The following is a 25626-nucleotide window of genomic DNA, read 5'->3' on the forward strand; positions in this document are numbered from 1 at the left end:
TGCCGCCGGGTTGATGGGCTCGCCGTCGTTCTGCTCGCGTGGCTGCTGCGTTGCCGGAGCTCCTCGTCGCTGCTGCTGGCGCCGGAAACCGCCTTTCAAGCTTATATCTGTTGGTAAGCCCTAACCCTACTTCAGCTTCTTCATCTGTTAAGTTTACCTTTATCGTGAGAGTTGTTGCTGCTGTTTGGTTTTAGATAATTTAATCTATATCATTTAATACTATAAGTTAAAGATAAAGAAAATTAATCATATTACCGTGTATTTTCAATTGGAGTAATTTATTGAGAATCAATTAGTATTTCTATACCACAAATAGTATTTTAAAGTAATTTTAGAGATTAAATTAGTTTTTCAAATATTAATACTTTATGCTCTAATTTTATTAAAATTATCAAACTAATGAAACTATCCTACACCTAATTTTTACCAAAACCCTAAATCCCCAAAATGTCACTCTAATCCTAGTTTCCCCAAAAACCCTAGCCGCCACTAACATTTTCTCTAACACAGACACGGTAGAAAAAAAAAGAGAAACAAAAGAAAAGGAAGAACGGAGTGGGAGCAGGGAAATCAGGGAAGAAAGAAAGAAAGAAAAAGGAGGGAAAAAAGGGAGAGCAGAAGGGGGAAGAGAGGGAGACGGCGCCAGTGGGCATCACTGCCACCGTCGCCGCCGCTGTGTCGTCAGGAGGAAGGTCCGAGGGAGAGAGAGAGCGTGGAGTTGAGGGAGTAGAGAAGCACGCCGTCACCTCCAGACGCCGTTGCCGCCGCCGTTCGCGAAGAGGGAAGAGAGAGCTCGCGGGTGAGAGAAGGAAGTCGTCGCGTCATTGTTGCGAGTCCACCGCCACGCCGTCGTCTGTGCTCGTCGCCGTCGAGGGTCCATCCACGCCGTCGCTGGAGCCTGAACGCCGCTGCAACCACCGCGTGTTATCATCTTCAGATCCGCCGTCGTTTGAGTCGCGAACAGGGGAACGCGCGCGAAGGAAACTGTCGCGGAGCTGCCGTTGCCGCCGGGTTGATGGGCTCGCCGTCGTTCTGCTCGCGTGGCTGCTGCGTTGCCGGAGCTCCTCGTCGCTGCTGCTGGCGCCGGAAACCGCCTTTCAAGCTTATATCTGTTGGTAAGCCCTAACCCTACTTCAGCTTCTTCATCTGTTAAGTTTACCTTTATCGTGAGAGTTGTTGCTGCTGTTGGGTTCGCCGCAGGGAGGAGTCCGAGCAAGAAAAGGAAGAAGGTGGCGATGGATACCTCCGCCGCTGCTGCTGTTACTATCAGTGTTCTGGAGCTTGCAGTTACTGCCGTTTTTGGGTGATGAACCTGGTTGTGTCCTTGCTGCTGATTGATTGTAGTGAGAGACGTTGTAGCCACTACTTTTCATCTTGGTAAGCTCATGGGTAAGATCGCTTTAATTCTTCTTTGTGCCATTTTATTTACGCAGCTAGTTCTGATCCGTCTAATTTACCAGAGTCACTATTGTCATATCTCGGCGCTGCCGCCCTTGTTTGGAACTACTGAATGTTGTTGTCTCTTGTAGCACTATTCTTCCCATTTTAATTTCAACTCCTTTAATTCTGAAATTTATAATGTTTCTGCCTTTATCCTACTGCTATTTGGTTTCCTTGTGCCACCCTTACTCTAATTACAGAAATATATTTCTATTCTAGTCGCTGTCGATTTATCTATTGCAAAGTCATAATTGATAATGGAGCTGCTAAGATCGCTGCTGCTGCTATGAATTGGGGATAAAGGGGATTATTGAGTTAAATTCTGCGATTGAGACATCGAGGTAGGGGCGTTTTCATTAAACTTATTTTTATTCTTAAGAGTTGTTATAAATTGATATTTAAGCAAATGATTATTTTTAGTGATTATAGAGTTTTATGAATTGAACTGAATTGCCTTGAATGAATGTGATTGCTTATTTGACTATGGCTATTTCTGAAAATTGAGTTGGTATTGAGATAGTGAGTGGAAGATTAATTAAACATTGTTTCTTTGAAAAGGTTTTGAACGATTACCTATTGGTTTTTAAAAGATTCATAAGGCAATGATAATCACTGAGCTTGGAAACAGATTTCTTATTAGATATCTTCTTATGACAACTTTGAAACTCCGTGGTGAGACCGTGTGGTTAGGTTCTCACCCCCCTACAGCTTTACCTTTTCAGGAACCGGATGAAGAAGCGTTAAGAAGAGTTATACTGCGTTTGGTTTATATGTTGTGTTAATTAGATTATTTTCCCTCGTCTTTGTTATTATAAGTTTGTAAGAGGGATAGAAGTTGTATGTTCTATATGTTTATTATATTATGAGATATTATGGAAAGAGTCTTGTATATGAACCTATGCTTGCTTGTATTTTTCTTAAGATAAGGTATTTATTTTTCCGATTTTCAAAGGAATCAGCGATACAGTGTCGAGTCACAGGCTCTTATTTTAATATTTAGTATGTAAAGTAGTCGTAATACTTCTTGCTATCAGAGTAGCGCAGCCGGAACCGTGATTTCTGATAGTGAGGGTGTTACAGCGTGCGCAGCCTGTGCCTCAAAGAGGGGGCCCTGGAAGGATATGTGTTAGCTTCGGATAAGGGAACCACAGATAAGGGAGAAGATGATCAGAGGACTGGCAATGGACGTAGGGAATGGCAGAACAACCCGATTTTGGGAAGATGTCTGGCTACCTGGTGGGGTCTTGAAGGAGATGTTCCCAAGACTGTTCTCGATCTCAAACCTTAAAGGATCGGTTATTGGGGACTGTGGGTTTTGAGATGGATTAGAGTGGATATGGAGCTTCCAGTGGAGGAGACAGCTATTTCAATGGGAGCTAGAGCTTTTGAACCAACTCCATGAGATCTTACTGACAGTAAAGCTAACGACTGAAAGGGAGGATAGGGTCGTCTGGAAATTTGATAGATCTGGCATTGTCTCAACTAAATCCTTTGTACAGGTGATGCAAGAAGCAGTCCTCCCGGAGAAAATAACGAGCTATAGCTTTATCAGTGCTGTTTGGCGAGGCTTCGTCCCGCCCAGGCTTAAACTATTCACTTGGTTTGTGTTGATTGAGAGGGTGAATACTAAAGAACGCCTATCCAGACTAGGTGTTATTGGTCAGCGTGATAATTTGTGTGCTTTATGCAATAAGGCTGTTGAGTCCGCTTTTCATCTGTTTGTTGGGTGTGAGATCACTTGGCAAGTGTGGAGCGCGTGGCTGTTCGCCCTTGGAAGGTCATGGCCTATACCAGGTACACTAAAGCAACACTTTTAGAGTTGGACGCATACGGCACAGAGAAAGAGTGAGAGAAAAATGTGGTTGATTGGATTCTTTACTGTCATTTGGGTAGTTTGGCTAGAGAGGAATGATCGAGTATTCAATAATCATGGCTCAGAAGTCGTGGAATTAATCAGCAAAACATTTATGTTTGATGCTCCCTTTGGTTGTTGATGGCAATGCCGAAAATGACGAGGGGTTGATACCACTATTAGAGTTGTTAGTCATGTTTGAAATTTGATTTTTACTTCTGTTCTTGACTCTAGTTGCTCCACTGTGCTGTGTTGAGCGCATTTTAATTAAAAAAAAAATGTTACACATATATCAAAAATCAACAATTATTTATTTGTATAAAAAATATATATTATTTCACATATTTTTAATGTTATTTTGTATTATAATACTTGTTTTATATATAGAAATGAAAGATTTTTTGTATATATAATATAATTGTTCTCTTAAAAATTACTCATTTAAATTGATCATCCAATAAAAATAATAAAACTTAAAGAATATGCAAAAGAATACCTAGAGTACGCAAAAATTTAAAAAAGTTGTTATATATATTTTTTATTAAAAAGTTATAAAAATAAAACTAAATATATAAACTGAAATTATAACCGAATTTATATATTTTTTTGGCCTGAATTTAAGTTCTTTTAACTTGTAAAGAAATAAGAAAGAGTTACTGGTAGGTAATATTTAAATATGACAAATTTAACCCAAATAATGTAAAAACATCAAAAGGAACCCAAAATTAAAACTGAGACATATCATATTCTACTAGAGTTAAGTCCATGTGCCAAATCTTACCACAGCTCCATACTTCAATAGCACTTTGAATACATTGAGTTGCTCAAATATATTATCTCCAAGTTGGAGCAAACTGAAGCAAGTATAGTGACAGTTCCATCATTCAACCACAAATTATGAATCAAATAAATAAACTTTTTTCAAACAAGCTATGAGTCCAATTGTTAGATGCCAAATATCGATCATTTATATATGACTGTTTTAGTTATCTTAAAAATAAGGACTCTCCTATTTGGAGTTGTCTTTGCAAGACTTGGGAAATGTTGAAGGATGGATTTGTTTGGTGTATTAGAAATTTGAACCAGAATTTTTAGTTTTCTAACTGGAGGAGAGAAGGACGGTTATCTAATGAGATGGATTATGTTCACATTTCTGATTTGAATCTCCGGATACAGGATATTTGATCGGTTGATAGGTGGCATTTGGATACTCTTTATTCTCCTTTATCTCAAAATCTGAAAGGTAATATTCTTTCTTACAATCCAGATGAACAAGCAGGTCCGGAAGTAGGTTGGTATTGGTGTGGGTCTGCTGCCAAAGTTTATGACTCACGCAATGGTTACTTGTGGTTGTATAAGCAGCTATTTGATCGGGAGGAGCGGGAGAATTGGCTTTGGCTTTGGCGTCAGCTTGTTCCGGAAAAGCATAAATTTTTGGCTTGGTTGTGTCTTAAGGAGGCTCTTCCTACTGCAAGTTTTCGCTTTAGAAGAGGGATGTCGTTATCAGATAGGTGTTCAAGATGTCTTTCTAGCCAGGAATCGGTTTTACATTGTATTCGGGATTGTCCAAAAGCTTAGCTTGTTTGGCATAGGTTGGATATTTCTTGTCATCCTTTGGATTTGAAGAACTGGTTCTTGTATCATAGCAGAGAGCATCCGTTCAAGTTCTTTTCGGGACTTTGGTGGATATGGAGAGCAAGGAATAATGACATCTTTAATTCTCATGAAACTTGGCCTCCGAAAAAAGTGATTTGTCTGGCATTAACTTCAGAAAAGGAGCTTAGGAATATTTTTGAATTACAACGTATGTCCCTTCCCTCTATTCTAAATGGTTTTTGGAATCCCCCATCCATTGGTACTTTTAAGATTAATTGTGATGCTAGTTATTTTGGTTCGGGTGATAGTGTTGGTTTTGCTTGTTTATTAGAGATTGTAATGAGAGTTGGCAAAAGGGGTGTTTGGAAATGATTGAGAGTAATAGTATTCTTCAAGGAGAATTGTTTGCCATTTGGAGATGATATCTCTTAGCTTGAGATGTGGGTCAACGAGATGTTATTTGTGAGACAGATTGTGTGGAAACATTTAATCTTGTTACTCAAGATGGTTTTGGGTTTATTGATCCATTGGTACTCAAAATAAGAGATATCATGCATTGGAATTGGCGTGTTGACTTTCGTTTGATTATGAGAGATACAAACACGGTGGTAGATACTATGGTAAAGATGACGATGAAGTTACAACTTTCACATGTGGAACTTCTTTCACCTTGGGAGGAGTTTAAGAGTAGTCTTAAACGGGACTGTCCCTCTATTTAAACAGTTCCTTATTTTGTTTGTTTTGTTTTTCTTTATTTAGTTTATTTCAGTCACAAAAAAAAAAAACTTTTTTATGAGAATTCACATCAATGGTTGGTTTATCCAAAATTGAACTTTGATAACATAATAAAATTTGAAGAGTATATAAAGATAAAGAAAGTTGTGTTATATATTTTTTTATTAAAAAAATTACAAGGTAAAGCTAAGTATATACACTAAAATTATAATTGAATTTATATATTTTGTTATATTAAATTTATGGATTAGTATGAAACTTTTTTATTGTTGTCATAAATTAAAATAATAATTTAATAAAAAGTTGAATTGAAACTTGAACAAGTATTTGTCTCAATCAATCATACTATGTTCTTAGACTGCGTTTGTTTTCAAGAATAAGATAAGATAAGACAAGTCTAAAAATAAGACACAAAGTTAAGAGACATAATATTTTTTATTCTTGTATTTTATTTAGTGATAAATTAGAATAAATTATAAAAATTTATTTTATCTTCTTATTTCTCATTCAAAATTTGTGAGAAGAAAAATATAATAATAAAAAATATATTTATGAAAAATTAATAAAAATAATAAAAAATTAAAAATAAATTGTGTCTCTTGTTGGTTTTTATTCTGTCAGAGTGAACACAAAATATATTAATTCAGTATCTCTCGACACAATATCTTTATTCATGTCTCATCTGTCAAATATAATTTTGTATCGCTATATTTCAGTATTCCAATTTCCATCCCTATAAACAGATACAATCTTAAAAATTGTGCAATGTATTTAACAAAGAATCCATACTTTTTGTGTACAAAATGCCTTTGTTTTATGTTCTTAATTTATATTGGCTAAAAATGATAATACAAACTCATTTATCGGAAAAATATAAATTCCTCTTTTTTATAGAGCTTCTCTCTTTCTTACGAAGCTTCCTTCGCTTTCTTTCTTCTTCTATCAACTCCAGCATTTCCAAATGAATAAATAGCACGGTATTTGTATTTGAATGTCACATTATTCAATGAGAGAATCCAAAACTGATCACTAGAGTTTGCCATATCATTTGATCAATTTTTCATGGTCCAAGTTGAGACATGCATGCCTTAAGAGGAAGCTAAGATAGAGTTATGCCAATTGCGAAGTAGTGAAATACATTTATGTATCCTAAATTCCTAATAAGTGTAATTAAAAATACTATATCCTTCCATTTTCCATCATTAATTCAAATTAGATTTAGAAGTGACTTATGTCAGCTCATAAACCAATTCAAACTCGACTCGTTAATAATTTATTAAGCTAAATTTGTGAGTTGGTGAGTCGAATTTGAACCTCAAATTAAACTAATAAATTAAATGAGACGAACTTGAGTTTAGATAAGCTTAATTATATATATAATATTAAAAGTATAGATTAAATGAATATATGATATGTGTATTATAATTTAATATATATCTATATATACATATAAAATAGTAATATATAATTATATATATTTATTAATATTTTTAATTATTCAAAATTTTATAATAATTTTTTATATATAATTTTAATGTAAGATATAAATAAAAAATTAATAATTAATAGATAGACAATATATAAAATTTATCTTTTTTTAATATTTTTTAATATATAACTTATGATTTATTAATATAGAACTATAAATTATAAATTATATCTTATTTATTACCATTTTTATATTATTAATTTTTATATCTTATTTTCAGTATCATTAAACCATACCACTGAAGATTTGATTATTTTCCGTGGATTTTATACATTACTAAAGGCTAAAAGGTTTAATTTGTTATTGGTCCAAAGAGGGGGAAGAAAAAACTGACTCAACCACTGAATCAAACAGTATAGGTAGTGAAAACGACGCAGCTCTCCATCATAACCAGAACATAAACGGTATCTTAAACGTTATTGTTACAAAAACGGTATTTTGAAGTTTTAATTTTGTTTAATATGACTTTTGTTTTGTTTATATTATTTTTTTAAAAAAAAATAAATTCTAAAAAACCCATAAAAAACAGTGAAATGAGATTTATAAATAATACTTTTTTTGGTAGAGGGTATATATGCTCATTTTTTATTTTCTTTAAAAAAAATGTTATTATTTATACAGTGCTTTTATGAAAAATATAATTTAAGCGTTAATTCTAACCAATAATTTGTATGAATTCCAAGAGCTATTTCAAAAGTCTAATGATTAATCATGTTTTAATTAGTATAATCACTACACTAAGCTGTCATTTGCAAAAATTTACACTACACCAAAATGTCCAAAGAGTGTAACAGATCGGTAATTAGCTCAAATAAATCATTCTCAAATAGAACAATGATCAAAACCTTCATGATAATTTGAAGGTAGGTCATAATCATGTCTTCACTATTCCATTGCATGATCTATGTCTGAGGGACTTCAGTATGACATTTATGGAGGGCTTCTTCAGGTAACAAAACCCTGAAAACAGCATAATGATGATTTAAACTCTTCTCTCCTTGTAATCTGTGAACACTTCCCAGGGCGCCGGCGTTCCGGTTGGGGAAAGCATAGAATATCCTCCTGATTCTTTGATGGACTAGGGCCATAGCACACCTGACATTACAGTGGCAGCGAATGTGTCAGAAAAACGAACCATAACACGTGTTTCAACCAACAGAAACTGAAACTCGCCAAAAGGTGAATCCTAGAGTTTCTCTCATTTCTATGATGCAAAGGGTATTCAAGATAAAAGGGAGAATATACTATAGTGCTAGCCTCTATGAATTTCTAGAAATTCATTAACAATGTATTCAATCAATGGTGGAAATCTATATTTGACAAATTACATGCCTGAGCAAATAAGAAGAACTACAACTTCAAACAATCTCAAGAAAGTGACAGAGTGGTTCAAAGGTAGAACATGATCTTGTTTATAAGCTTACATTGTGCATGGTTCCCAAACAAGATAGATGTCATATCCAGTGCACAAGTAAGGTCGTTCTAACAGCTGATTGGAACTCTGACTTCGAGCTTTCAATTGATCATCATCATTCTCAACCTGAAAATTCCATAATGCAATACCTAAATACTTCTTTCAAAAGAACATGCTCAAACGACAAAAAAAAATGATCAAGCTAATGACATTGCATATGTAATGCATATTTTCATATTATCAATGTTGAGGTTGGTATGAGATGCCTCGCTATGATCTAGATTATAGACAAATGACAAATTTATATAAGTTTCAAGTAAATGCATGGTTCTGCCTCCATGGCAATCTGTGTCTGTGCTATATCACCTATCCAAACGAATTGCAAACTTGATATGATACATAATCCACAAATTCCACAGTTCATTAAGGTCATAAGGCAAGTGTGATGAAAATAAAAAATTTTACGGCTCAAGTAAAAGATGTTCTTATTGTTTTGGATATTTCAAATAGTTAACACTTCATAAAGATTGGCAGCTATATCTGGTTTTTAAATAGATATAGTACCAGACATAGATATAGGTGTACTTACAGCAGTGCAAACAGTTTTCTGTCTCTTTGCGGGAGAGCTAGTAGAAGAAGGATTCTCGTGATCCAGTTCCAAAGGTTTTTCTCCATTATTTTCCTCGCTGGGGAAAAGATATCTATCCCTTGCAGCCGATGATTCTACAGCCACCATGGCAGCATGCCGCAAAGGGTGGCAATAATATGAACTCTGTGAATGCAATTGCTGCTTAGCCCATTGCCAAGGATATAAACATGCAACACCTGTATATGGTTGTTTGAGTTGCTTGTTTGATTCATTAACTTGAAATGACTCATGTGTTGCAAAGTTATTGGAAATAACATCAGAACTAGAGAATTCTGACTTTCTATTGCAACTGGAGTCGATGCTACTGTTTTCTTTGTTAGGGCTCCAAGCAAAAACCTGATCGCGTGCCCTTGAAATTATTTGCTTAGCTGAAGGATCCACTATGACTGCAGCATTGACTACCTAAACAGATTGAATTTCGGGTAAGTATTAACAGAAAAGCTAGACATTACTAAGAATAGCTCAACCAATTATGTGGTAAAAATTATCAGAGAAAAGAAACTGAAGTTAAGCCAGTACAGCCAGGTGCAAGTAAATTATTTCTTGAGTACAAATATATGAACAGCGGAAAAAAAATGCATATTTACCACACCATCAGAAGTTGCCAACTCCATAGCTGATTGCATAAACTTAAAAATGCATTCTGAGTTTTCGTCGCTAAACCCAGTAATACCATCAATGTTACTGCAATTCAAAATGCCAAGCAAACACAAAGAAGAAATCAGTTTATTCTCATATAAGAAAGGATTTTACACTGTGATAAATGAAGAACTGTAGAATAAGAATATAAAGCCTACTAAGTCCTTGGATGATATGAGGTTGGCCAAATTTTACATTGCTCTTGCCACTCTTCTTTTGATGTTGCAGCATATTTGCAGACCTAATAACAATTAAATCCAAGTTTATTGTACAAACTAACTGATGTAAAATGAACAAAAATGAAGAATCCAGGGGATTCTAACCAAAACTCTCAACAATATCTTCAATTAATCAAAACATCTCTTCATTAATAGTGTATCTGAAAAAATATGGGATAGCCACAAAATAAAGTAGGTCCTGGAGCTTGCAGTTATCAAACACGACAAAACCAAAACTTCATTCATATAATTGATTTCAAATGTTGAGGATTTTCCCTTTCTTTTACATTTCGTGATTTAGTTAGCAAGTTATAGAATACTAAAAAAGGGAGAACAAAATGCTACTACCTGAATATAAAACTCAGATTAAAAAAAAAAAAAACCATCATAAACACTTTGAAATTGATATCATCATACAAATAACCAAAGATCAAAACATAATATGAGCAAGCATTAACTAGGAAAAGAGAAAAAATAAAAGAACACCCACTTTTGTGATAAAAGGACTCAACTGAAAGGAACTAATCAATTCCTGGAGAGCAGGCGGCACACTATCCAATTGATTGTCACCTTCAGATGCTGCACACAAGATCACTGATAACTGTACTTGTCCTGTCAAATATTCTAAGTGTCACCACAAGCCACTCACTTCACACAATAACGAAGAATAAAGCAATTATAAAACATGAAATACCACCATACCTCTTTCTAGTACTTTCTTCTGAATTCGTTTGACATGCCGGAGATTTTCTAACGGTGCTATTTGATTCAGACGCCTAACAATGAAATTCAAACATCTCCCAACAGGTTAGTTTACAAAGCACACAACTCCACATGCATAAAAAAAAATCCACACTTTTATTGATAGAAGCAACAAAATTCAAAATTTAAGCTTCCAAACAAGCAAACCAAAACCAAAATGCTAGTATGCTTTAAGAGGTGCTAACCTAACAATGTGGTTTGCATTCTGTGGGTCAATAGCTGAAGCAAAAACAAACTCTGCACAGGAAAAAAAAAAACACACACCAAAATCAAAGCACCAAACTTTGAGCTTCAAAAAGAGAGGGAACCAAAAAATCAAATAGGGTTTCGATAAACTTCACCAGTGGGTTGGTTATGAAGGTCATGCGGTTCCTTCTCTGGAATATGCACAATCTCGCACGTGCCAAATTGCTTGTTCATCATCCTCTTCTCTCCTATTGCCACGTGTCTACTCGTTTCCGGTAACCCCTGATGCCAGAGAATTCTCCGGTTCGAGGAGTCAGAGAGTGGCCGTGGCGCGACTCTGCTTGTGGCTACGGCTACAACCACTTTCCTTTCATGGGCTTTCACTTTTTTGGTTGAAGCCCAGTTGATTTTTGACGAGGCCCATTAATATTGAGTGGGTATCACGTGCGTATCATGTGCAATGCTTGTGGCGTTCAGTGGTGGAGTGTGGAGAAGCAAAAGGGATAACAGAGGTTGGAAGCAAAGAACGCCTTCTTCTTTCTTCTTCCTCTAATCCTCTTCTTCCCCAAAATTCAGAAATTGCAAAACGACGCCGCATTCTTGCGTCAAACGTTGCCTTTTTCTTCGTTTCTTTTTTTGTTCAAACTTGATGTGGTAACATAAATTTTTTAGTGCGAAATTTAATGGTTGATGCATATGTAACGCGATGGGAGCTCAGAAGAGCATCCATGCTGGCAAAGGTTGGAACTTCCAAAGATTATTCATCTGCCCTAAATTGGAAAGTTTACTCTTTTAACTGATTAGTGTTTCTTTTTGTTCTGCATTTGAATGGTTTTTGCAGCAAAGATTGACGTTCATGTTGATTTTTCTCACAAGCTTTGCGCTTCTTTGATGCTCCCTACCCTTAGGTTTGTTTTCTGATCAAATTATTAATTTTGTATACAATTTATGAAAGCGGTTTTATTTGAAAACCTTTTTTTTCTTTACCTGATAGGAGTTCTGACAGTCCTCTTTCGTTGGTTATTGGGAGGTAAGAATTTCATTCAGTATGCTTTCTGTGTTATAAAGATGATAACTTTTGAGTTATGCATCGGATTTAGTATATGGCTATCCCTTATTTGTTTAATGAGTGGTTCAATTTATTTATCTGTTTTGTTAACTTTTTTTTTTTTATGATTTAGTCTCTGCATCAAGCACCCAAACTTATTTGGTGGGAGTGAGAAGCTTGATGTTTCGTGGGACAAGGGTTTATATGATTCAAATATCTTAGTTGCCTATAGAAGGCCACGACCAAAATGGCTTGCTCAACAATCTTTTGTGTTACAGGTTGGTCTTTCTTTGGTTAACTTTAATTTTATTTATGGTATGAGAAAGGATGCAAGGCCATGCTGTAAAATGAGCTTAGTTTCTAAAATGGAACTTTTAAGTTAGTTAATATGTGAAATCTACTGAATTAGATGAAAATTGTTATAGCATATTCTAAATTTTATTTGTTGTCGCCCTTTGCATCTTCAGCATTCTCTTTCACCTGAGATTGGTATCCATGGTATACCTATAAACAATTTCTCCCGCTCTGGAAGTGGAGGTGTAAATTTGTCTAGATTATCGGTTGGGCTGGACTTGAAGGAACCTGCAAGTACGAAATGGAGCAGTTCAACCAGTATAAAGTTTGAGGTTCAGCTAGGTTTTTTGTGAATCTTTCATTCATGTTATTAAAGCTCAGTAGCATGAGTTTCCTTAGGTTGCATTACTCTTTGATTTTGGTAATAGACAATGTTGAATTGGAAACTAATTATGATAAACCATCTTGTAGCATGTCCGTCCATTGAACGATGATGGTCACTCGATAAGTAGAGATCATGATGGGTTGCCTTTGACTTGCAGGTAATAATGGATTCTACATTCTAGTAGCTAGTATTTCATTTCTCCTGTTGTTGGACTGATTTTGACCTTATGATATACATTGCTTGCAGTGGTACTACACATGACAGTATGGTAGTGTTAAAGCAAGAGTCTCGATATACGAAGGCAAATGATCGTAGCTTTTTCCATGTAATACAATCAATTCTTATCTGCAGTTTGCTTACTATCTATATACGATTGATTACAAAGATATTGTTGTGTATTTGTTGGCTGACCAGATGCTTGTCTGTTTCAGTTTAATCTTCAAATAGAGCAAGGCATTCCAGTTCTTTCCAAGTGGCTAATCTTTAATCGTTTTAAATTTGTTGCTTCTAAAGGAATCAAACTTGGACCAGCATTTTTGTTAACAAGGTTGGTAATTATGACATTTTAATAGTATATTTACTATTTCATGTCTTTCCTACATTATGAGTCCTAATTTCAACAAGAATTCTGGATATCCTGTTTACCGTTTCTTCTGACAGACTTACAGGTGGTTCAATTGTTGGTGACATGGCTCCTTACCAAGCATTTTCCATTGGAGGGATTGGGAGTGTGCGAGGGTATGGTGAAGGAGCAGTAGGGTCTGGGAGATCTTGTCTGGTGGCTAATAGTGAACTAACACTCCCTTTGGTAAGCAATAGCCTTATAAGCAACTCTTATACTCTTATAAGCTATTTATTGTTAAATTGAAGTGCCTAGAACTAAACCCCCTGAGGTCATCTTTACTGTAGAACAAGATGTTAGAAGGTGCCATTTTTATGGACTGTGGAACAGACTTGCGCTCTGGTCATCTTGTACCGGGTGAGTTGTCATTCTGCTGAGAATAGGTCTATTTGTCCGCTTGTTGATATAATACATAATAAAGCGACATTTGATTTAGGAGGAGGAAAAAGAAAAAGATTGGCTTGAAGAGGTTCATGTAATAACAACTGCAAGCTATAAAAAAAGCAAGTCATCCATAATTTGACATGTGAACTCAAAGTCATACATTTTTATGTGGCAGGAGAATTATTCCAGGCTTTTCCCATGTTATTCTACTCGTGATTTCATGTCTAAATTGTGCAAGCTAATACATAGAAGTTCCATTCATGTCTAAATTAGTTATCGTGAATTTAGTTTTTTTTTTTTTTTTTTTTTTAACACACTCCTTTGGCGTGTGTTGTCGAGAGGTTTCCATTTTGGATTTAGTTTGTCGTTTTTGGTTTCTTTGTGATGATGCCTTACTGGATTTTGAACTTGCTCTCATGGCATTGATCTCTTGGAAATTCAGGAAATCCAGCAATGAGACAGGGTAAACCAGGATCTGGTGTTGGTGTGGGATATGGACTTCGATTTAAGTCACAGTTCGGCCACTTTCAAGTCGATTATGCCATAAATGCATTTCAGCAGAGAACTCTCTATTTTGGCCTCAGCAACCTTGCTTCATGAGATCCATACATTCTTTTTTTTCCACTGGTCATTTCTCATTTCTCATCATTTCCTATGGAAGATGGATTGTTGAAGACACAGAAGCTGCAATATTTTGTTGTCGATTCTCGGCATCATCGGTTTTATGAACTCCAATAATATTCCTTCTGGTTCTAAATAACTGTCGGCTCGGACGAAATTGGCGCAATAGAAACTCAATGAACACAGTATATCCAGATTTCATTTATTAACTAATTTGCCACTTTGTCCAAGTTGATAGTTATTTGGAACCTGAAGGAGTATATTTCTAGCTTAGAAGTATATTTTTCATTCTTTTTCACACAATTCATGATAGTTGAAATTCTGATGGCATGTTTTTTAATTTGGTTTTGGATAAATGAGTACATATTATTTACTGTAAATTGCTCTCAAGCTAATGGTAGATAGAATTATATTCTTATACATGAATCTCAGCACATAAGCAGACAATTAACCCTCAGATCTTGTAGATATTTTGTAATTTAGTTACAATTTTAGTTAATTAAGGTGGCAACAAAAAAAAGAGTTTGTAGTAGTTTTATAGTCTTTCGTAATTCATATAATCATATGGCTATAACCAACATCTGAAATGACACAAAAAAACGATTAGTAGTGACATTGTTACATAACCATTTTATCAACCAACAAAAATTCAGTGACTTACTTCTTCTATTTATATTTTTTGGGCCCTTTAATACATTAGGATTTTATTGGGCCTATAAAATCTTTAATAGACCAAGACATCTGGCCCATTAAGAAAGGTATCTCACCTAGCTGAAGTTTAACAGAAGTTACTGTCATGACCAAAACAAAAATACAAAAGTTACTGCAAAATAATAGAAATTAGGGTATTAACTGAAATTAAATATTTGTTTAAGCAGGATCGTATCTGCAGAGTTAATATTTTTATCTTGTAATAATTAGATCTTTGATAATAAAATTCAGCTCTCCCATTAAAAGAAAAAAAAAATGTGCCTCATCAATTCAAAGAGTTCATAATATTGTGATTACCAATGTTTGTTTATTCATAAATGGAGATTCCAACAAAACAAACAAGATTCGAAACCAGAAAGGTTCTGCTGTACCGCTGCCTGTACGTGAATCATCTGCCTTCAATTTAATCATTTATAAATAAATTATTCCGAAAGTGATGGTAACAAACTAACAATGATATATTGACTTTGTGTCAAATCTAATTTCTAAGTTGTAACCCATTTATCATAGTTAATTAATAAATAATAAATTCCAGTGTCACGTGAACACTAAAGAAATTTGATAAAACATGCTCGTCAAAGTTGTCGGGTTAGCTCTGTCATTGGCTGAAGTATCCAAGATGAGACATCATTAAAACATTAAGCATCAATTATTAATTCAACTATATTATGTGTACACTAAAATCAGCTCTTATTATTAGTTATTAGTATAAAATATATATTGAAATATAAATACATAAAAAAATAAATTAAACTATATATATTTATACATAAATGTATTAATAACTAATTTTAATAATTAATTTTAATGTATAAATAATATTTTTATTTGTCACTGTAGATTTCTTTTTTTTTATTTTCTTTTATTAACAAATAAGTAATTTAATTTGATTATTTACATGAAGTGAGGATCGAGAAATCAGTGGCGTGTGCAAAAGACTAGTGGTGGAAGTGAGCCAATTAAACTCAAGTTCCAATAATGAAAATTGAGTTCAAATTATGGTTGATTACGGTTCAACTTTAACTCAAATATTAACATGTATTTTTTTTAGTAATACCCTAAATAGGTCCTCAAGAAATTTATGTTTAGACAAATTTGTCCCCAACGAAATTTAACTAAAATTTTGTTCTTGACCTTCTTAGCTATACACCAGATATGTCCCTACACCAGGTTCAGCCAGTCAGGTCTAAGGTTGACGTCCTACGTGGAAGTAACCTGGCTAACATGTCGGGTTAAGAGTGACGCGTCACGTCGAGGACAGTTTGGTCTCTGTGCTTACAGGACAAAACGACGTCGTGTTGGGGCACAGGAGAACGATTTCGTTTTTCAAGGGACAAATAGGTCCCGGCGATGGAGGGTAATGTAACCAAACGATGCCGTTTGATTTGGGGGCCAAATTAAAATTAGGTTGTGTAGTTGATGATGGTTGCTGGAATTGATTATGGCTAGTGGAGGGACGACGTCAACTGGAAGTCGGAGACAATGTGGAAGAAGTATTACTGGCGAGTTGAGTGCTGACAGTGAGACGACTGGATTCGGGAGGGGTCGACTGAGAAAAGGAGAACATCCCAAGTGATTTTGCAGGACATTAGCTGTCATATGCAGGTCGCGCACGACAGAAAATCCGAATAGGTTGTTTTTTGGTTGTCCTTATTTCAAGGTATTGGAGAGTATTTTTGTTGTGTCATGTGTGATAATTGCCATGGGTCTGTAAAATTGTTTCCCATGTTGTTGTTGTGATTGTAAGAGAAGCAAGGTTATTGTGAATTTTTTGCATGGTTTGATGAGATTTTTGGGTATGCGATGGAGGATGTAGTCGAAGGATATAGATTGGCTTCTGTGGACACTGGTGCAGGTGATGAAGGTGTTGTAAGTTTGAACGATGGCTTGGAAGACAGAGTGAAGCAATTGGAGAATTTGTTGTGGAAGAAAGATGAGGATAACCAATTTGTGAAGAAGCATAATATTTTCGACTTTCTTAGGGGTGTAATATGTGGTGCATTGATAGGTGTGGTTGTGTTTTGTATATTTGTGGTGGCTGTTTAGGCAAACTGGATTCTATGTTAATAATCAAGTTATTGTATTGAAATGTGTATTCATGGTTAGATAGATATTAGATGGACATGCATTATATTGATTAACTCAATTGTGGTCAAATAGGATAAAAGAAATATATTGCTTTTGGGTTGTTGCAACCATATATCAAAAGGGTGAAGTAACTGATATTCACAATATTGTAACTACACAAGTAATTTGATTTAGTAGCAACATAACTCAAATGAAACAAAACAAAGGTCTGTTTCCTTCAACATACACCAAAAGCAAACCAAACTAAACAAAAGGTCTGTTGTCTTAAACACAGAGAACACCAAAACAAAACAAACCAAACAAAGAGGTTCTATTTTCTCAAACATAACAAAATATGGTGTTTATAATAAGTTGCACACTGATTCTTAAAAGGGTAATTTCTTCTTATATTGGTTCAATCCCGGTGTTGGGATGAATTTAAACATTTCAGATACTGCCTGACTGGTGGTAGCTACAGTCGTATCTACACCGACACTCCCCTGTACCTGGGGCCTCCTAATTGTTTGCTTTGGACGTCTGAACGGTTACTGAGCCTAGAATTTACAAGATTGTTATGAGTATATTTTTTACAAATTTCAAACATACACATTAATCTAATTACAAGTAGCATACTTTGGGTTTGCTTGAGACATTAGTTGTGGCTTGTGAGGGAGGATTTTCAGTTTGAGTCTCATGAGAGGCAGGATTAAGAGGTTGTATGCTACCTTCTACAGATCCTTCATTTTGTATGACCAATTATAAGGTAGTTAAGTACCCAAATAATAATTTATAAGACAATTAGTTCCCTATAGAATAATATTTATGGTGCAAATAGGTCCCCACGTACAGGGGCAATAGTCTACACCACAACTAATGTGCAAACTAAGACTCTGCAAGTGAAAACTAATGCAATAGATGTTACCTGAGATAACGGGGCTGATTGAGAAATATTCATCTCATACTATGGCTGGGCTTGCTTCTTCTTTCCTTTGCCCTTTGAAGATTATCCTTGCTGGGGTGCCCCTTTGCATGTTTTGGAATTGTGACCAATTTCTCCACACTTGGAGTATGTAACTCTGAAGGTCTTCTTGGCCTTTGTCCCATCAGGGCCGTCTTCCACTGCATCAGGTCTCCTTCGCTTCACAGGACGCCCAATTGGTCTCTTAATTTTGGGGGGTACGGAACTAACTACTCAAGATTTATCCCAATATTTCTCACTGTTGATAGGGCTTATGGAGTGAGCATAGATAGCCCTAAATACATCCATCTTCAGCCATTGATGGACATATCCCTCTGGTCTATCTCCTCTTCTGCCAATTGCAGCTATTGCATGCACACAAGGGATCTTTGGTGTCTCATGTAAATTGGAGTTGTAATTAATATATGATAAATATATCAGAATTTTAAACCCAACAGCATGTTAAGCACACCATAGAAAATATCCTTTAAGACAACCCAGAAAATTCCAATGGAGCACTAATTAAGAAATTAATCCAAGGAAAATATAACCATTACCTGTAAGTTGCCACATGTTACAAGAACATGTACTGTTTTCTAGATCCACCCCCAATTTCTTTATGTGATATTGCACCTCAAAAATTTGTTTGGCATCATCACTAGTCCATTGAGCAGTCCAGTATTTGCATTCTTTCATGATGTCATCCATCATCTTTTGTTGCACTGGTGCCACTATGCTTGTGTAGGTGCTCAAAATTCTCTTATGCTGGGTCATCCTCCTCATGATGTAGCATCTCAACTCTTTCAGCATTGTCAAAATGGGTTTTCTTCTGTAGTGTACTATCTTGGCATTCCACACTTCTGTCATATTGTTGGTGATGTTATCTAGCTTCGGCCAGTTACTAAAATGTGATTTTGTCCAGCATGTTGGGTCAAATTTTGCAAGGTAAACCCATGCATCCTGGTTCACCGTCTTTAGTCTATTCATGTGCTCTCTGAACTCTGCTTTCGTACTGCTTTTAGCACAAGCACAGATGACATTCTTCAACTGCTTGCTCTTGTACTTATTGGTGAAATTCTTTCATATATGCCTAACATAGTTCCTGTGATGGGAATTCGGCATAACCTCCTTCATCGCCGGCATCAGACCCTATACAAAATTGAAGTGTGTTATAACTAAATTAAAGAGTAAATTTAATATAATAGTAAAAAAAAAGTAGCCAAAACTAGCATTTACCTTTTGCTGATCACTGATGAAGTTCCACCCTTCAACTGCAGCAGGGCCTAAATCATTTTGTAACAAGTCTAAAAACTATTTTCAGCTTTCTTTAGTCTCATTAGCAACCACTGCGTATGCAATCACATAAAAGTGATTGTTGGCATCTTGTGCTACCGCCGACAGCAATTGTCCTCCGTAATAACCCTTCAGGAAGCACCCGTCTAATCCTATCAACGGTCGACAACCAGTCCTAAACCCCTTTTTACAAGCATCCAAGCACACATACAACTTGTCAAATAGTAGAGGGGACTGGGGAATTGGCTCCACTGCTAACAGAGCAGTTGAACCATGATTGCTTCTGTGTAGTTTTTGTAGGTAATCTCTAAGCTTCCCATATTGAGCCTTCTTATTACCAACATACTTTTCTCTTGCTATCTTCAAACTTCTGTACAACATCTTATCACTAATTATCACATTATAATCAATTTTTATATGATCCCAAGCCTCTGCATGGGTTAGCCTTGGCTGACTTAGAAGTCTTTTTTGACAACTTTTCCGCAACCCAATTTTGATCGACCATGTTGCTTTCAAACTCTCTACCACAATTATGCACAGGAATAAAGGTCTTAATCTGGTAGCCCCCAGACCTAGAGTTCCTAGCACAGTAAATAATCCAAGGACAGTCATTCTTCTCATGTTGTTCTTTATCACCTACTGCCTCAGACCCTAGCTTGCTAGCATTTTGTTTTTTATCACCTACTGCCTCAAACCCTGGCTTGCTAGCATTTTGATCAGGGTTAGCTTGAGTAGAATTGGCTACAGCTGGAATGTCATCAACTGCATTCTCCTCTTCGCCTCCATTTGATCCACCCTCTTTTGCCTTAGCTTCTCTCTTAGCTCTTAGTCTTACTTTGGCCTTATCCTTCTGTATCTCCTTTCCAGCCATAAACCCTCCATGAACACATGCTGCTCTCACCCGCCTCTTATCATTCTTGATGTAAAATATTCTTCTGCCTTCAGCTATAGTATAGTCCTTTAGAGTCTTTTTGAACTGGTCTAAAGTCTCAAACTCCATCCTCAATTGAAATTGAACTTCTCCAAATTCTGCATTTGGATCATATTGAGGCCAATTAAATCCCTCACCCCCATCATCACTTGAGTCTGGAGGAGTCAAGAAGGCCTCTGACTCATACTCAAAATCAATATCTGACTCATCCCTTGGCTCCACTCCAATCTCCTCTGCAAAGGTTGAAGGTTTCCTAGGCTCAGTTCCATTAACCTCATGAGGCCCATTATTGTCATTTGGGCTTGGTTCAACACTGTCAGGCCCAACTGCCCTTGGCCCACCATCACCCTTCTTCCTCACTTCAGGTCCACTTCTACCATTTACAGCACATCCATCTTTATACCCTGTCTTTTTACCTTGGGTCTTAGCCTTGGAACCTCTGGTAACATTGACATTTGGCTTTGAAGCTTTCATTGTAGTTTTTTTCTTTCCCTTATCACATTTTCTCCCTTTCGTTCCACTATTTTTTTTAATACTCCTCATCTTCACTTGAATCAGAAAAACCATAACTTGAGGGTGGGGGCTTATATGGCTCATCTTCTGTAGATTCATACCCATCATCATCACTAGAACTACTCTCAATGTCTGCATCATTGTCCAACCCAGCATCTTCAACCACTACCTCCGCAGCACCCTCATCAGAATCAGATAATATCTCCTCCACCCCTTCCAGTACTGGATGGTCAAAATATATGTAAAATTCATCTGTATCCTCATTCTGTATTTTATTCTTCTGTAAGGCTCTGATTTCTTTATCTCCATGAATAGAGTGTAGACCAGACTCCAGAGTTTCAGATGTGGGATCATACCAGTACATAGCTTTATAATCATGGTATCCCAAGTCTAGAAAAAATTTCTTCAAGTCAAAGAAACAAATGAGGTCAACATTCATTGGGAGAAATCTTTCCACATTCCCATTAATGTACACCAAGACACCTTTGTTATCTCGAACAAAGCTTCCACCATGATGAAACACTGGAACCACATCTTTCGACATCTAAATGCCAACAAATAAACAAGTACAACTCATTTTCTATTATATCCAATATTGCTAATCACTACAACTATCCACGACAATGCATACAACCAAAATCAGAAATTCAAAAACAATCAAGTAAAAAAAACGTTTCACTGACCTTGATCAGTTGGGTGTTGAACCAACTGCCTTCACAACCACTTTCACGATCAATGTCACCAACGAGTATGGACAGAACAATGAGTATGCACAATGTTGATGGAGGTATGGAAGGATTTTCTTCGTAAAACCTAACAGAGCTAATGGGGGTATGGAGTAATTTCACCAAACAATTGAATATGAAGAGACTTGTATATCAAATTGGCCCCCAAATAAAACGGCGTCATTTGGTTGCATTGCCCTCCATCGCGAGGACCTATTTGTCCCTTAAAAAATGACGTCGTTCTCCTGTGCCCCAACACGACGTCGTTTTGTCCTGCAAGCACAGAGACCAAACTGTCCTCGACGTGACGCGTCACTCTTAACTCGACACGTCAGCCAGGTTACCTCCACGTATGACGTCAACCTTAGACCTGATCGGCTGAACCTGGTGTGGGGACGTATCTGGTGTATAGCTAAAAAAGTTAGGAACACAATTTTAGTTAAATTTCGTTGGAAACAAATCTGTTTAAACGTGAATTTTTTGGAGACCTATTTGAAGTATTATTTTTTTTATCATAAATACTCTAATTAAATTCGTGGTATTCTCATTTATGAATTATTTAACTTATTATATAATAGACAAAAGTATACGATTTAGATATGACATAAATGAATAAAAATTTATCTTAATATACTTAATAACCATACATGTTATATAAATTAAAAATATAAAAAAAATCTCCACATTGTTATGCATACCAGCCACCAGAAACAAGCCAGGTTTCTATGTAGGACGCGTATTCACGGCTTTAGGTGGTTAGAATATATATTTAGTGTCAACTATGATTCAATGATTAAATGTATAACTGTCTCAAGTCTTGTTTCTTTATATATATAAGTTGATGTTTATCAAAATGTTACGTCTTATGTATATATAATTTCAACATTTTCAATATATATTTTATATAAATAATTAATTTTTTATGTGCCCTATTTTTATATACTATTGTATGCTTGTGCTTGGAGGAAAGTGAAGAGCACATGTGCTATAGCCTATAGCGTCTACATTTCTTCCAATTCAAGGGAACATAACGCAAAAACTCGCCTAAAGATAAATCAACTTTATTCCTTACCCATTTTCTTTTTCTTATAAATAATAAAACCAATTTTGTAGATCTTGATGTGCGCTTGGTCATTATATTATTTTAAGATGGTCACCACGTTTAATGCATTGATGTCTTGATGACATCCACAATTTTTTTTTTTTAAAAATTCAACATCTAGATAAATTGTTCAAGTAGATCAAGGAATGAATGTCAAAATTTGGTGGTAACAACTTACTTAACTTTCATTTAATTTTATTTTTATTGAGAGCTGATTAAAGTAACGTGAAAACTCAAGTGAAGTTGACTTCACGTAAAGTTGATACTGAGAGCCGTTAGATGATTTGACTGATTTGACTGAATTTTTATCTAACGACTCTCAAGTATCAACTTCACGTGAAGTCGACTGCAACTGAGTTTCCACGTTAAAATAAACATTGCAAGTTTTTTATGTGTATTAATCATTGTAAAACTAATATGTGATTAAACTATTGCCAATTTAGATTATCATGTTAAGTAAAAGATAATCTATAATATTCATACTATTAGATTGAGTAGACCCATTGATTGATAAGATGAAGAGGGTATTGGTAGAAATTTTATTATAATTGAAAAATTATAACTAACTTAATTTGATTGAGTGATCAACTTATTTGTCCATTTAAACAAGTGATAAGAGTTTAAATCTCATCTACTGTATACAACAATTTATTACCTAATGACAAATTTTTAATTCTTGACCTGTAAAATTGGAGGATTATCCCATACTATTACATTGAGTGGACGCTCTTTTGTTTGCCTTGTAATTTTTTGCAAGATCAACAATAGAAATGACTTATTTTAATTTCTGAAAAAATAAATATTAAGAGTTTAAGTCTCATTTTAGAAGTTCAACTTCCTCATTACTGTCTCGTTGATCATTAACATGCTTAAAATGATTGTAATTAAAATGATACTCTATTATTATTTATAAACACCTTGTTTGTTACTCCTATGTGATTAGACACTTTCATCATCCTAACTTCACCCAACTCCAACAACAGATTCAAATGTGCCCTTCATAAATTTTTAGTTGTACCAGATTTTGGTCCAGTTTCAGAATGTGACTACCACAAATTAAAAGAAGAAAAATATTAATAAATTAAGTTGACAGATAATTTTTATTATTAAAAAAGATATGAATCTTTTAAAATCTAAAATTCTTGTTATCACAGTTTTAAAGGCAAAAAATAAGTAGCAAATCAATTGAAATTCCAATGATTAATTAAGAACAAATGGAGTAATTAAAAAGGAATAAAAATTAACATCAAAGTGATATTTCTATTTGCAATATTAAAGATATTTAGATGAAATTCTAATGTCATAATAATACGCACAATATAAATTTATTATGTTTTATATAAATTAAAAAATATTTTTTTAGTTAAATAAATAAAAAACCTCTAACACTTTGACTACTAAATAATAAGAGAAAATTACACTTTTCTTTTCTATAAAATGTCTAAATAACACTCTTTTTTTGCAAGAGTTAAATAACATACAATTTAATTTTTTTTATTAAAATATTTTTTAATAATCATTTTTATATATAAATTAATGATAATTATTTTTATATATAAATATTGAAAAATTCTATAGTGCCTATAACTTGGTATCTAACTTTTGTCTAACTTACTTTTTATGACAATTTTTGAATATTTAACAATTATTTACTTTTATACTTTTAAAATTAAATATTAATTTTTAATCTTTTTTGATAAGTTAAGCAAACATTTTTAGGCACCATAGCAATCACCATAAATATTTACCTAAAATATATATTGCATGAGTTTTTGATGTGAAAAAAAAAGTTAAATTATTAAATAAAACTGCAAAAAGTAAAAAATTATATAAAAAGAAAACAATAAAACTCTGCAGAAAAGGAAAAAAATATATATTTATAATTATTGTAATAGCTTTTATTTATTTCTAATATTTTAACTTATTATAAAAATATTTAATTAAAATTTTTTTATATATTTTATGATTAATAAAAAATATTAAAAATAATTAAACATTTATTACATTAATAATAATATATTTTATATTATTATTAACATTATTATAGTATAAAATAAATTTACTATTATAATGTATTTTATTTATTTTTAACTTGTTATCATTAATCATGAAATAAATAAAAATTTTAGATTAAATATTTTTGTAAAATGTTAAAATATTTTATATTATGTAATAATAACAATATATTTATGGCTAAAGTAATAAATTTTACTTATTTTTAATATTTTATTATTAATCATGAAATATATAAAAAATTTAAATTAAATATTTTATAAAAAGTTAAAATATTAAAAATCAATTAAATTTATTATATTAATAATATATTTTATATTATTATTACTAATATATAATTATAATAAAAATTATTAACATTTTTTTAATTAAATAGACTAAAATAGATATTATTTAATTCGTGTAAAATATATATATATATATATATTTTTTAAAATAAAAAAAGAAAAACATTATTATATATTGTAGGAGAGAAGAGTATCATTTTCTCAAATAATAAAATTGAGGCCAAGTGTGATGGTGTGTGGAGGAACATTATGGGGAAAGCAAACAAAGGGGGTTAGACTTTTCTTTGTCCTAACTTGGTACTTATGGGACCCACCCTTGACCCTCCCCTTAGCCACCGACACCATACCACTCTTCACACTTGTCGCTTTTATGGGCAACTTTTTCAACAAATTCAAGTTGTACCAAATTATTACAAAATAATTTGAAAATTATACTAAATTATTTTTCACATAATAAATTACTTTTAAAATTGTTTGTTCCAATTTCAATTTAATTTGGTGTAAACCAACTATTTATTATACTCATTGCTCATGCACGTCATTTTCAATGCCATAATATCAAATATAAAAACTCATGTCTTTGTTTTTCATTTCATCTCAAAACAGTCCTTTTTATAGTTTTATATCAGTGAGGATTTCATGAGTAGAAAATCCTACTTCATTAGTGCAAGCTAAGGTCATTTTAGTCTTAA

General features: G+C 34.1%; 2 protein-coding genes across 3 annotated transcripts; one reads left to right on the plus strand and one right to left on the minus strand.

Moving 5' to 3' along the window:
- Positions 1 to 7798: 7798 nt before the first annotated feature.
- Positions 7799 to 11276, minus strand: LOC112771129 (tRNA-specific adenosine deaminase TAD3). Of its 2 annotated transcripts, none has more exons than XM_025815758.3 (9): positions 11136 to 11276; positions 10980 to 11031; positions 10735 to 10808; positions 10545 to 10644; positions 9973 to 10055; positions 9768 to 9859; positions 9116 to 9577; positions 8537 to 8652; positions 7799 to 8207 (listed from the first exon to the last, which is right to left on the minus strand). In XM_025815758.3, exons 1-9 carry the CDS (start codon positions 11215 to 11217, stop codon positions 8015 to 8017), a joined length of 1254 nt encoding a protein of 417 aa, XP_025671543.1. In that variant the 5' UTR covers positions 11218 to 11276; the 3' UTR covers positions 7799 to 8014. The 2 variants fall into 2 exon arrangements, with proteins under 2 accessions (XP_025671543.1, XP_025671544.1); XM_025815759.3 differs by having other exon boundaries at positions 9763 to 9859; positions 10523 to 10644.
- On the plus strand, positions 11243 to 14754 carry LOC112771130 (outer envelope protein 39, chloroplastic). Its single transcript, XM_025815760.3, has 11 exons — positions 11243 to 11720; positions 11822 to 11888; positions 11975 to 12010; positions 12162 to 12306; positions 12496 to 12654; positions 12794 to 12864; positions 12954 to 13032; positions 13139 to 13254; positions 13368 to 13515; positions 13617 to 13686; positions 14156 to 14754. Exons 1-11 carry the CDS (start codon positions 11687 to 11689, stop codon positions 14311 to 14313), a joined length of 1083 nt encoding a protein of 360 aa, XP_025671545.1. The 5' UTR covers positions 11243 to 11686; the 3' UTR covers positions 14314 to 14754.
- The last annotated feature ends 10872 nt before the right edge of the window (positions 14755 to 25626 follow it).

Source organism: Arachis hypogaea, chromosome 18, assembly GCF_003086295.3.
Source record: "Arachis hypogaea cultivar Tifrunner chromosome 18, arahy.Tifrunner.gnm2.J5K5, whole genome shotgun sequence".
Lineage (NCBI taxonomy): Eukaryota > Viridiplantae > Streptophyta > Magnoliopsida > Fabales > Fabaceae > Arachis > Arachis hypogaea.